The sequence below is a fragment of the Orussus abietinus genome, unplaced genomic scaffold (genome assembly GCF_000612105.2).
Source record: "Orussus abietinus isolate OABI.00-Male unplaced genomic scaffold, Oabi_2.0 scaffold14, whole genome shotgun sequence".
NCBI classification, from domain to species: domain Eukaryota; kingdom Metazoa; phylum Arthropoda; class Insecta; order Hymenoptera; family Orussidae; genus Orussus; species Orussus abietinus.
Genome location: NW_019395994.1, coordinates 1069520 through 1083299, shown reverse-complemented (window position 1 = coordinate 1083299; position 13780 = coordinate 1069520). Strand labels below are relative to the sequence as shown.

The following is a 13780-nucleotide window of genomic DNA, read 5'->3' as shown; positions in this document are numbered from 1 at the left end:
CTATCCCCGCCATATCTGATTCGCGAAGCTGAATCGGACCGTCGATCTTGTTTCACGAAACTCTCGAAAGTATCGTGAAATTTGCTCAGTAGGGTCATCCACGATGAGGAAATGAGATCATTTTTTTTACAACACGTGTTTATCGCATGCCGTTGACTGTGAAAATTCTAAAGGATTCAAGGTTGGCTTGTGGACGAATATTCAAAAAGTACCGCCGAAAGTTCAGGGGCTGTGCGCATGCGCACAATGGTGGAAGACTGAATAGAGTTGGTGTTGTCTTCATGTTTGTCCATACCGGCGGAGCGGAGAAGGATGCAAAGTAAATGGATTTGGTATCGGCATTTATCGACGATTTTAAATTGGAATCAAATATATTAATTAAAAAATCATTATTTAACTACATAATAAATCAATAAATGAGTGATCGATCCATCAATTTTCCAACGAATGAATGAATAAATTGGATAATTAATCGAATCGGACGTGTGTAAATTGACCTTAAATGATGCCTTTACATTACTATGTAAGGACTGTACGCAAATCAAAAATCACGTATTATTTATAAAATAATTTTATCTCATCGAGCAGAATGTAACATACCCTGCCTGTAAGTATATTATATTCTGTCACTAAGCTAAGACTAACATTCTCAATGCGTCTTAAAAGTACAACCTCGATATAATATCATGTCCAGGACGTTAAGAAAAACTGTCCTTGGGAGCATCGCTGATTAGGAACTTAAAATCCACTCCCACGTTCACCGATTTCCATTTTGTGGTTGCGCCGTGTAAAATATATGTCCGGTTTGAGGTCTTGAAAAGCTAGCTATATGTTGGACGTGACAATAGTCTAAAATCATATTTAAGTTCGACGACACTCTATTATAAATGTAGTTTGAATGTACTCTTGGACGATCCCGAGGTTGCTACTTTGTGTCATTGGTTGTATGCAATAAATTATTTCATTATATCAGTAAATATATAAGGACGTTGTCACGAACGTAATGCAAGGCATGGAGATGGAAAAGAGAATGTTGCAATAAAAGTTCAGTCATCGGATTCGAAAATTAAGGCTGGTCCTTTGTTGCTCCCGCATGTCGGGAAATCTATTGGCACGATTGGTATTGTTTCAGAGGTACCAACGCGCATAAGAAATTGCATACCAGGCCCGAGAATCATTGGTGCAATTGCAGTGCTTCTCACTTCCCATAACCAGTAACCTGAAACAATTTGTGAAAATATATTTTATTTACATAATATTATTTAACTTTGATTAGCGCAGAAAAAAATAGATTAATAAACGCGAATCGGCGGTGCTTCCTCGCGGGTCGGGACCGCCAGACATTATACATAGAAAGTCGGCCAAAAAGAATACTTGGACCGAATCCACCACGTCACAATATGTATTAACATATGATCTGATAAAAAATTCAAAAACTTTATATTATGGATTAACAGGTTAAGGAATGTAAAACTCACCAAGATTGTCAGCATGAAATCGAAGAATAACATATCCTTTACTCGGAACAACAAAGGAGTCCTTCTTCAATGGATTTATGCTGTTTCGGTGTAACTGTTCTTTGTTATCCAGAGATTTAATTTCTTCCTTAGAGATTGGCTTTTCAAAGCTTCCTCTTCCGATAACATTCACATTGTGCCCGTGTGAGTGGAAAGTGAATGAGATATTACTTCCAAACCCTGAAAAATATATTTGTAAGATCATAAACTAAGCACATCGCATTACAGAAACCCGAGTAAATCGAAAGTGTAGCAGAACTTGATATTAACTTATGTGTAGAATTATTCATCTTACCCTCGTTCAACAGAACTATGTCTACTGTTTTTTTTGCAGGAATTTCGAGGATTTGCAAACACTCGCAGAATAATGGCGTGTCGGAACACAAATCGGAACGACTTTCTAGAGTACAAACTAACTCTTTTGGAGTGTTTTCTTCTTGCGACAAAATTGGCGATGATGGGTATTTAAATGTCATTCCTCCGATTTGGGGAATATTTGCCCCCTCTGCTGATATACCTGAAAAAGAAAATGGCATTAAAAAATAGCGTCTAACCGGTAATCCCACTTTTGAATAAAAATACGTAGTTATTCTTCGTACGACGCGCACACATGGTTTTTCTACAATTCTGTTCAAATTAAAATATACAAACCTATATTATTTTTTACACATTAGAATTAACTGAAATGTATGACTATTTTTCATTCGCCGTACATATCATTTTAACTATTTAAATATAAGGATTCTTACTTAAGTACGACGGATAATTAACGATCTCGTAGATTTTGAAATTGTAGTCGGTCATGTCATCGGTGAAATCGTTGAAATGATTAACGTCGAAAGAGACGTAGAAGGTTTCCTGTGCTTCATCCTGAGCTTCTTCGTGAGCAACTTTCATATCATGTGCACATATAACATTTTTAAATAACCTATGACAGTCAAAACCGTGCTCTAAGGTCGCAAGTTGTTCCTGAGAGAAGTACATTCGCTGATCATTAATTGTACTCAAATTTCTTAGATGACTACCATAGGTAAAATGATTATGGTAAAATAATCCTTCACAACTTTGGAGCCCCTGGATGAGCATTAAGTATTTCCCTGGAGGTTGATTTGTTTCCACGATGACATCGAATCTTTCACCTGAAAATAGTATTATTACTAAAATCTCACAATATCATCTGTAATTGAAAATCTGTTACGTTGCAGACTTTTACGGCTTATTAATGTCAAATCTGTTGCCCTATGATTTAAGTATTACCCGATCTTACGGAACGGTGAACAAAAAATTACATAATAAAAAGTAATCTATTTCGTATTAAATGATTTGGGTGGAAATGAAAATCGTAAAATAAATAAACGACCAGTAGAGATTTAAAGAACGCTAAACATTTTATTGAACAAAAGTGTACAAAGTTTAACGTATCTCCAAAAGGCTTACATAAAAAATGCATAAATGCACAAGAAGACTATTGATACTTCCACGAGGAAATGTTTCAGCGATCTTTGAAAACGTGGCACGAATCTCTTTTAGTTACAGGTCACTAATAAAGACACGAAAAATATTGTAAGGAAATTTGAATCGCATTATTTGTTCACAGCCCTGCCAACATGAACATTCGGTAAATTGTCTCTATACAGAGTATAACAGAACTCGTGGTCACAATTTATACAGCACTATAATTGTTGAAAATGGAGTCAAAAGTCCTGTACCATTTTTCCCTACAGTGCAAATATTTTCTGTAATAACAAATTGAAGCACAGCCAATCAATCGCGAACTTCATTGTAGGAAAGAATAGTACAGGACTTTTCGATTCCATTTTCAACAAGGACAGCGCTATATAAACCGTAACTACGAATTCTGTTACACATGTTACAATATGTAATGTGCCAAAGCCTTCCTTTTACATAATAATATGAAAATTAGACAATTCATACATTGTGTGCTTTGGAAAAAATTGGTAATTTATCCGGAAAGCTAAAACGAAATAATAATGGATCACAATTAGCAAAATTTTACAGCACCCTCTGCAACGTTTCCATGATTGTCGCAAGGCGACTATTGTATTTAATACATACTAACAAGACAACCTATCCACAAAATCGCTCATTCCAAGTTTCTCTTTGTTTCCATTCATACTCGCTGGCGTACAAAATAAGAGAAAATTGCCAAAACAATCATCTCACTACAAAACATTAATTATGCGTTCGTAAAACTCTTCATTGTATAATTTATTCACACTGCTTAATAATTCAACGTTAATATTAAAATCGATACACTACATCGCAGTTATTATCATCACAAAACAACTACAAAAGTAAGAGAATAAAACTGCAAATCGGCGCATTTAAATAGCAGCACTGCGGAGGATAATGAAATTATATTAAGTAAAGTCGGTGGTACCTCGTAAATAATTCGTTAGCACAAGTCTCTATTAATAGCTATTCAACTATGACATTTGATCTTACACGAGTGTTCATTTAACAAACGTAAAAACTTTCATCAACATCAATACAGAAGAAACAATACATGATCAGTGCGATTAATATTAACCAAGAGTATCTAAATTGTCCTTCAGTAACGAATAACCGACAGACTGGCAAAATCCAATACACTAATAACAAGGTCTCAGACATTTTTGCTCCAATAACAGCCCTCATTGTTATCACCTCCCCCTTACAGAGACAGATTGAATATAATGAATATCACCGCAATCCAACTCTATGAACAAAATAAAAAAAAAAAAATCTTCCTAACAGACATTCCAATCGCACATGCCAAAACAATTGGCAATATTAAATAGACCTTTTTTTTTAATGCCAACAGGTTACTTTAAAATGTCATGTATGCTATACTTAACGGTACTCTTTAAATCAATATGAATCCTTCGATTTCGCCGGTACTGACTACATAAAAACACAAAAGATAAGAATCTAACCAGAATTCAATTTTGAACGAAACACAATAACACTTGAATTTCTTTGCCCTGCAAAATGAGAACGAGACTAAAATGCATAACTGAAGGAGATTATTTATAAAAGAGGATCATAAATAATTTCTTTTATGCAATTCGTTTGATTAAAAATGGGGCAAGTACATACAATTTTGAAAACAACGAATCGAACGGTACCTTAGGGATGCTATTAAGGAGCAGAAATGTTACAGTCCTATTAACAATTCTTAAGATTAAAACGAGTATATAAAAGTAATGATTCCTTCTAAACAGAAGACTTCTTATTTAAACAGACTTCAAAACGCAAGGGCTTCTCGACATACATGTAAAGTTTGGAAACGATTCCTTCGATTTTAACCTTCCGCGGTCAGAGTTGTTCCTTAATCCTTTCGCTCTTAACGCCGTAGCACAAAGTCTATCAGTTAGATGGTGTATCAGAATTCTTTTTTACCGACGTCAATTCAATTTCTTGGCGCCGTTCATATCACCTCAACGGAGAAACTGAGATCGATCGAAGTAATATATAGAAGTACTCAATTAATGATTTCCGTATTTACAATTTCCCAACGAATATAACGATTATGAGCCGACTTAAACATTACCGATTACATCTCAACACTTCCTCTTTGTGAAAAATAGCCTGTCTACTTTAGATTAAGTGTTAACTACGTATTTTTTTTTTCTCATTTAAAGCTCTGAATAGAATCCCGGTAAATGTGTACGTATAACACTCGACCTGTCCGTAAAAAACATACTCAAGCACGCACATTTATACGACATTTTTGATTGTTAAGTATTTCCACCATTGTGCAAATCCATTCGTTCTACGGCATTGATTATCAAAACGTCCTTTGGAACTCGACAAGAGCGCAGTTCAATGATTTTTAAATTAAACCCACTTTACAAACGAAAACCTACATTTGAATTGTCAGTACGTTTTGTAATATAGTGCCCCTCGTTTATATAATATTGAGGAATTACGAAATGTCTAGTTAATGAAATGGTTTAATTTCTGCACGAATTTAAGAATCGGATATAAATGATAAACCGAAAAGAGCATATTTCTGTTCTTATAAAATCACAGGGAACTCGAATCATTACATTGTATCTTTAAAACGGCGGGTCTGTTTCTAACATGTTTTTTAATGTTGACTTCATTCTTTCCACCAGCCTGTGTACAAAAGTACTTTGTGATGAAAACAGTATTTAAAAAAAAAAAAAACTGATACCGGATCAATAAATGATAATTGAACTTCGTTCAATGGCCACTGAACTGTGTTCAATGATAAGCAGTCTTTCGTTGTTCTTGAGTCGTTCTTATTTACCATATTCTACCTGAATCCTGACTTGCAAAAAAGACTCTTCTAAAAAAAAATACTACTAACCAAAAAGTAGCAAAACCATGAGTAATACGTTTCTATTCACTGTTAATATTCCATATAAATTTTAGATCTGCAGTATCCATAAACTTTTTTTGAATGGAATAAAAATGAAAATGCATTATAATCATAAAAATAATGTAGAAACCTATATGAAAAATATAAGTTGAAAAATACTATTCTATCTTTCGAGTACCATTTTAGATTATTCTTATATTCGTTTTTTTGACATTACGGGTATGTATATTTGACAAATTTTAAATACTGCAACAATTAAGTCAACCGTTTTCGAAGCCTACCTATCGAGTAATTCGAGAATATTTTTGTTCTATAAAAGTTATCCTGTGTATTGTCACGAAAAACTGTCTCTTTTCAACTTTGAACCCTTTCACCTCTGACTTTCTTATTTATATACATTTTTATCAATCCTTCACCTAGACAAATTTCAGATACTGTGATCATTTTACAAGATTCTGCAAGTAGTTACAGTATTATCTTCATCATTCATTAGTATGGTAAATGATAACATGACTAATTCTCTCAAAATCATGTTTGAATACGATAATCAGACAAAAATATAAAGAATTGTGCAGTTCTCATTTTCGTTTGTTCTCCTAATATTATAATAAATTTTCAATGCTCTAGAGTCACTTTGTGAAATCCTTTGGAACAGAATGCATTGGACAATTTTTGTTCATTCACTTTGGACATATGTATCCACAACCACATTTGCTTACAAGGACGATTCTGTCAAACAGAAACATTTCACCCTTCTGTAACATATTTTCTACCGCGGTAGCGCCCTTCGTTGTATATGAACAGAATAAGAATTAACGGCGAGTTTGAGCATATGCTCCGATTTCTGCTTCAAAGAGAATTTGATTGATTCTTAGTTTAGCCACTGCTCTTGAGTAAGAGTCTGGAATCTCAGCAAGTTGCACAGCTACGCTTTCACCAAATTTTAAAAATTCTTCTTTAGTCTTTGTGCGATCTGGTGATTCTGAATCTAATGTCATCTGTCCGCTTTCGTCCAATCCTAGGAAACTATTGTGTTCCATTAGTTGGCTGTTGAAGTGATCTGTCACCTGGCCGTTGAAGCGTTCCACTTTCAAGGAAGACGAGGATTCTTCTGCATCTTCACTGAGCGAAGCATTAAATGATTCAGTTATAGATCCATTTGTTTCATCACTGCACTCAACGAATGCTATGCTCTCAGGGTCTATGTCACTGACGATATACTCTTCTTTCAGGTCATCTTCTTTCTGCAAAAATGATATCGTTAAAATGGTTGAAACATTAGTTACCAATAATAAATGTAAGTCTACTGTAATATGGCATGCCTTAGGACATTAGAAATTATTATATCCAGTATTTATCAAAGTAACGCAAAAGTTGGTTTATGAATTGACTTTGACACAGTATAACATCCCAGTATACTAAGGAAATTCACTGAATGATACGAAATTTTAATGTATAAAATGTATTGTGTGATAAATATTAAAGGTATCTAAGTAACGTTTTGAATCTAAAAATTATACTTCCTCAAAAGATATACAAACTAATACACATATATCTCAAATTAAGTATAATGTTAACAAAATGATGTTAGATGAAACGACCGTATACTTTTGCAAGACTCAAAGCTAGACCTTGAGTCAAAAATAAAATCTTGAAGATCTATTTCCAGGATCTCGGCATAAAAGTATCTGATATCCGAAAACTATTTCATGAATTTACAATGAGATTTAACCTTGGCAATTAGAATAATAATTTATTGCTATTTAATTCAACAAAAACATATTGGTCGACATTTAATACTACTGTCCAAGCAATACTGTCAAAAGTTGAGTTCAAAATACAACTCTGTAAACCAACTTTTCAGTGATTTAAAAAATTCCATGGCAAAATCGAGGACCTTGGAGATTAAGAGCATTCCGAATGATCAATGACAACCTTTCGTTAACACGATGAAAGTAAAAAGTTAATATTTTAAACACAATCGTTATTATTAAAACAGAAAACGAACTTTATTCGAAAACAGCATCAAATCTTAATCCTTAGTTTATATCACCGTTTTCGATCGATGCAGCTCATATTCATGGTTCGTTTGCATCCTAGATTTATTAATTAAAAAAAAATTCTACAAATGAGATGAATTTGTCCAAAAATATTCATTAAGCCTTCCTGATTAGGGAACACTAGGTAAGAGAAGGAAAACCAACATTTAAGTAATCGTTTAAAGAAATTAAAGTAAAACGAATCTTTGGGGATATTACAGATAACAGATTTCGGCCGGATACGAAAACCTCAACGACATAAGCGACATAAACGGTAAAACGGCAATAACTGTCTAGATAGGTTAATAATCGAAATCCCGGCGCGAAGAGTCGCGAGGCGCACGTGAGTCTCCAGAGACAAAGGCCGGTCGGCTGCGGCATCGGCGTACATACCTTAATCCTCCTTCGTTGCAAAGATCACGAAACCTTGAAACTGAACTAAGGTGTCAGCAAAATAGTCCATGCCAAAACAAGCCGGTAATAGCGTAAGACCAAGCAACGAACCAACCTTAACCTTCCTCTTGCAGTACTTGCGCGTGCCGAACTGCAGGAACTGCATGGCCTTGAAGGCGAACCACTTGGAGACATAGACGTCGTCGGGCACGGTGGCGACGTTCTTGCTGTTCTGGATCTTGTGGACCTCGCGGGAATACTGGCACTTTAGGTTGGTGATCTTCTTCTCTACCTCGAGGGTGTTGCAGCCAATGATGTCGGCGAGCTCCTGGATGGCGCGCTTGCGGCGCGCGCGGTCGCGGTACCCACGGGCGTTCCAGTCCCAGAGGACGCGCCGCTGTTGGTACTCCCTGAGCAGCTCCAGCGTCTTGTCGCGGGTCCACTCCATGCCCCCGGTGCCCTTGGCAGGCCTGGCCCCTGCCTCGTCAGCCGCCAGTGCGATCCCGACCGGGCCGCGAGTTCACTGGGCGCACCGGCCGTTCATGCGTCGCCGCCGGGACCGGCCGAAACCGCCGGAGGGTCCGCGACGCTCGCGGCGCTCACCCGGCTCGCACCGTCAACGTGGGAACAATGTGCCGCGCAACGTGCACGCGAGTCCGACGCCGCGCGCCGGCACCTCCGCCCCGAGGGATCCTCTAACGAGGACAGGGCGACACCACGCTCGCGATTTACACCCGATTTACCCGGAGACCCGCTCTTAATGATTTTTCGCCTAGGTGCAACCCCGGTTATCCGCCTTTCCTTCGCTTTTTTCCCGACCACCTCCCCTCCGCGTGAGCGCGCCGCGCGGCCACCGGCGCCGGCGGCGCCCGATCGCGCACGAAGATCCGCGAACGGGCCGCGGAGTGGGACCAAGGTTATATAAGGGGCAGACGCCCGCTCGGACGTGGCCCCGCCGAGTCGTATGGAGTCGCGGTCTCTCTGGGCGCCGGACACGTGGGTCATGTGCATGAATGGAGCGGTGGGACTGGCGACTCGGGCGGGAACGACCGCTGTTTTCTTTCAATATTTAAGGTGAAGTGAAACCCCCTTCAAATCAGTCGATTCGAATGCAACACTTTTTTTTAAGGGTATAGACTAAAATGCCCTCCTAGAAACCGATTTCAGTGGCAATGCTTCCACTTTTTTTTTTAATTGCCTAGTTGATTAACAGTGTCTACTCTCGCAATTGCAGAGCTTAAAATACCCCGTACATTCAGCAGAGTGAAATGCAAGGTTTTGAGACTTTCAATTTAAGTATGCGCAAATTCATTCATATAATTAAATAATACACCTTATGGTGTCATTTTCAACGTATCTGTCAAACATGTTTCAAAGTGTTTAAAATACGTTATCAATGACATAGTAAAGTTTCTTCTAATGTGCATATGCTGCACTGAACTATGTACTTACAAAACATTCGAACGAAATTGTTGTTAAAGAGATGTACTTACGGAGTATCATTTAAATGAGTAAATTTGATTCCCACTTAACGTTTACTATTTGAGCAAACTTATACAAATATAGTTATAGAAAGAAACATAACTAATACAATTTCTGTTTTTTGTCTTTTTTTTTAACTGTGCGATACGAAAATGAGTAAACAGAGTACCAAGAGAGAGTCGTAAACAAACATCAAGGATGAACCTGCGTAAGCAGTTTGACTCACATAAAATGTGTCTTTAACACTCTACGTTTAAATGGACGAAAGAGTGTAAAGTGCAGTACTTACTGGATTTATGGTAGCCAGAAGAACGGTTAACTTATTTTTATGGAAGACATCTATATTTTCATTTTCCACTGGCTTATACTTCACCGGAACTACGATGAGTAGCAGTTCCGGTTATAAGAATTCTCACAAATTGTTTGTTTTATTTAATTAATTGTATGTAATACATACATTTCAGGAAAAGGATAGTCAACATTATTGAATGAATTGCAGTCATTTAATGTGTTAAATTAATTTTGCGTAATTTTGTCAACATACGTTACACAGAGAAAAACGATTAGTTGACTAAAACAAATATATATATTTTCAAGAAAGAGACTTTCAAGAACGTTAATGTTTTGCTTTTAAATTCTCCCTCCTTCTTCATTAATTTTATGCATGAACTAAACGTTTTATTACCCTTATTAACTAATAGTTATTAAATACATACCTGGAAACATAATCACATGAGATGCTGAGGTAATTTTTTGCAAAGGACTGGCATCGATGGCAACAACTTCAAGGTGATGTTTTGCAATGGAGAACGATATCGGACAGTTGAAAACATTTGCATTAATGAGACGTAACTTGTAACGCCTTCCACTATTTAGTACTGTTTCTTTGTCACCGGTCTGAAACCATAGATATTTTCAATAATTCAACTAAAATTAATTTCCATTAATAAAATGTTACAGATTCTCGTTGTGTGTGTTTTTTTAGCGGCTTTCATTATAAATCGTATTTAAAAATTAGGATAACGCAATTATTTATATTTATTCTAACGTATGCATCTAATAATGCTTTTAGAAAATAATGTGACGTTAAGAATGAACATAAGCATGACGGAGTATTGCGAGCATTAATAATTTATATCACCTGGCCATTTACGAGTAGTTCGATCGGTTGTGGGTTCAGAATGGAAAAGTGTGTCAGTGGTGTCGATGATCTCGCAGAAAACATTAGAGTTTTCTCTAGAGATGGGTTGTCATCTGGTTTGCGAACAACTAACGAGCCGTACAATCCATCGCCTTGTTGCGGAGCTAGCCATTTCAGTTAAACAAAAAAATTACAAATTTAAATTTCACATCGTCATAACATTTCAACTGAATTAATTATTATGATATATATTGTCATGACACGTTGCAGTTTATGCATTTACATTTTATTCATCTCTTTCCAGTACGTAAAATTTAATTTTGACTTTATTTTCATATAATATTAAACTGCAGTATTTATATAAAAATATTCACTGAGATTTTTAATTCTAGAAAGACTAATTAGTCTATATCAAGATGTAGCATGTTAATAAATAATTTGCGTTAATACCTGCGTGGGCATAATAGAAGTATGTTCCAGGAGTTTCTAGCTTCATGGCGTATCGAAAAGCACTATATGGTAAAATCGGACATTGAGTTATCATAGCCACCCCATCCATATGAGTTGACCCTTTTTGTATAATGCCGTGCCAGTGAAAAGATACCTCCATTGCTTTCAATTTATTATAAACGAAAATTTCAACCGTGTCGCCAAGGCACACCTATAAAATAAAAAATATTCTGTGCAAGGATCAAAATTAGAACATTTGTAAATGACAACTTATCAAATAAGAACCAGTCATTACCTCTATCGCTGGACCAGGACTTCTTCCGTTAATGACCAGATTACTTTTATCACTAAACATTTCGGAACACGTTGTATTTTGTCCATTTTTCACGTCGGCTAAATTACTACAAGACCTAAAATTAGAATACAAAAGGGAATTCGGTTTTTATACATTTTCAAATTTATCTAGAAACTGTAATTTTACGTGCGTACTAGATGAATATTCTATGGTGATTCCATATATTAAAAATATTAATACTGAATGTTCATGGAATAATTATATGCATGCAACTGTATAGTACAGCTATGCTGTAAAAATCGTACAAAAAAAGCACATTAAACTTAAGTTATCAACATATTTTCCTGAAAAAATGTATCAAAAAATGTACACTAATACCAAAAATATCGGCACTCGAACCGAAAACCGAACAAATGTACACTGGGAGACGTCAATGCCCTCCCATCCTGCACAGGCGATGCCGTATCTGCAGGGGAGGCATTCATGTCCGCCATTGTACACTGGGAGATATCAATGCCCTCCTATCCTGCACAGGCGATGCCGTATCTGCAGGGGAGGCATTCATGTCCGCCACTGTACTATATTTCGAAATATACCATTTCTACAGGAAAATTCGTACAAAAGTATTAGCAGGTACATAAAAGATTTCGAAATTTAGTACATATGTTCTTTGAAATTTTCTATACTTGTATATTAAAATCCCAAAGACAATTGTACACGAAATTTCGAAGTATTACACTTTGAAAAAACTTCGACTATACGTATGTAATTCGAAGAGATATTTTTAACAATGTGTGTACTTTCATTCGACATGACTGTAGCACAGTAAAGTATTGCAATCCCGTACCGAAACCTGTTGTGATGGGAAAAAATGAACCTGCGGTACTTACGTACACCGTTACTCGATGAACTTGAAGCGTTTCTTTAGACTTAATGTGTACACAGAAGTAATAAAAACTCCTTGGACAATTTCCTGGTTCAAAACTAAATGTCTTCTTCCTTTTCTTTACGTAACCTTGCGCTTACGTGACGAATTTGAGAAAGTGGACTTTTACAGAGTTTAGTTCCGTTGTCACAATAACTTGTATTGGTTTCATATTCAAACTTACGTAGTTACAAATTCGGAAACAATTTTTTTTTTTAACAGATAGTCCAAGTTTCTCGTTAATAGTACCCAAGTGCTCCAAGAAAATAAATTAAATGATGTAATTCTCTAACAAGTACATTTCGTAACTATTTACTATTTACAGTATATATATAAATTTTATAAAATTACTGTATTGTTCTTTCTTTCGACTCGATCAGACAATCGTTAGACAGAAATCCAACTGTAACTTGGTACGTCGAATCCATATTATATTTTTAAGATTACGGAAAAAAAAAAAAACTAATCCCACAATGAGATTGCTAATTACCTATTCTACTTATTTTCACATACCTGGCTGTTACCGGTACTTCTTCAACGAAGAAACTATAGCTGCACCTCTTTGGACCCGTTCCGGAAGTGCAAGGCCGTGAACAGTTGTGCTTCTCAAGACCTGATAATTTTTTAACATTATTCTACAGAGCATCTGCGTCGCCAATTTACACTTCTGATGATAGGATGCGTTACAACGATAATGTACTTAAAAACGACACCACTGATTACGGTAAAAATTCCAAACAGATATTCATAAACTCCTAGCTCATTATTTAGTTCCTCCAGAAACAATTGGATAGATCACTTTTAACTCGGTTAATATTTCTGTCTTTGACTTTAGTCAGGTAATCAATTATTCATTATATCTTACAGAATCTAGTAGATCACATATAACAGAGATGTAAGTAAAGCTAGGCTTCATTTGAGGCTATACATTTTCATTCTAATAATGACTGAATCTTTACGGAGGAATTAAATTGTCTAAATCCAATCTTTACCATATTCGATGGATGAAACGCTTGTGATAAAAATGACGGTGAGACCGGCGATGATTTCACCTCGTAGCCGTGGCATGATGACCCAGTATCACTGGGCCACGACTGAGAAATTCTCTTCTCATCAGGACAGGTAGACCGGCGATCTCGCGATCGTGAAACCAGAAAGAGCACTGACGCCACTTGCTTCGCGCGCGACCG

General features: G+C 36.4%; 2 protein-coding genes and 1 long non-coding RNA gene across 4 annotated transcripts; 1 reads left to right on the top strand and 2 right to left on the bottom strand.

Annotated features, from left to right (window-relative positions):
- The first annotated feature begins 3 nt into the window (after window positions 1–3).
- Window positions 4–1961, top strand: LOC111674314. The gene is made up of 3 exons (XR_002762357.1): window positions 4–607; window positions 1458–1661; window positions 1852–1961. It is a non-coding gene; the product is annotated as an uncharacterized LOC111674314 (long non-coding RNA).
- Window positions 614–13767, bottom strand: LOC105698287 (laccase-9). 2 transcript variants are annotated; one of them, XM_012422396.2, is made up of 10 exons: window positions 13583–13767; window positions 13104–13203; window positions 11666–11780; window positions 11371–11581; window positions 10921–11084; window positions 10496–10676; window positions 2267–2656; window positions 1813–2034; window positions 1479–1697; window positions 614–1219 (listed from the first exon to the last, which is right to left on the bottom strand). In XM_012422396.2, the coding sequence occupies exons 1-10, from the start codon at window positions 13656–13658 to the stop codon at window positions 1047–1049; spliced, it is 1851 nt and encodes a 616-aa protein (XP_012277819.1). In that variant the 5' UTR covers window positions 13659–13767; the 3' UTR covers window positions 614–1046. The 2 variants fall into 2 exon arrangements, with proteins under 2 accessions (XP_012277819.1, XP_012277820.1); XM_012422397.2 differs by having other exon boundaries at window positions 13643–13767.
- LOC105698289 lies at window positions 2887–9091 on the bottom strand. Its single transcript, XM_012422402.2, has 2 exons — window positions 8413–9091; window positions 2887–7109 (listed from the first exon to the last, which is right to left on the bottom strand). Exons 1-2 carry the CDS (start codon window positions 8743–8745, stop codon window positions 6678–6680), a joined length of 765 nt encoding a protein of 254 aa, XP_012277825.1. The 5' UTR covers window positions 8746–9091; the 3' UTR covers window positions 2887–6677.
- Window positions 13768–13780: the final 13 nt, after the last annotated feature.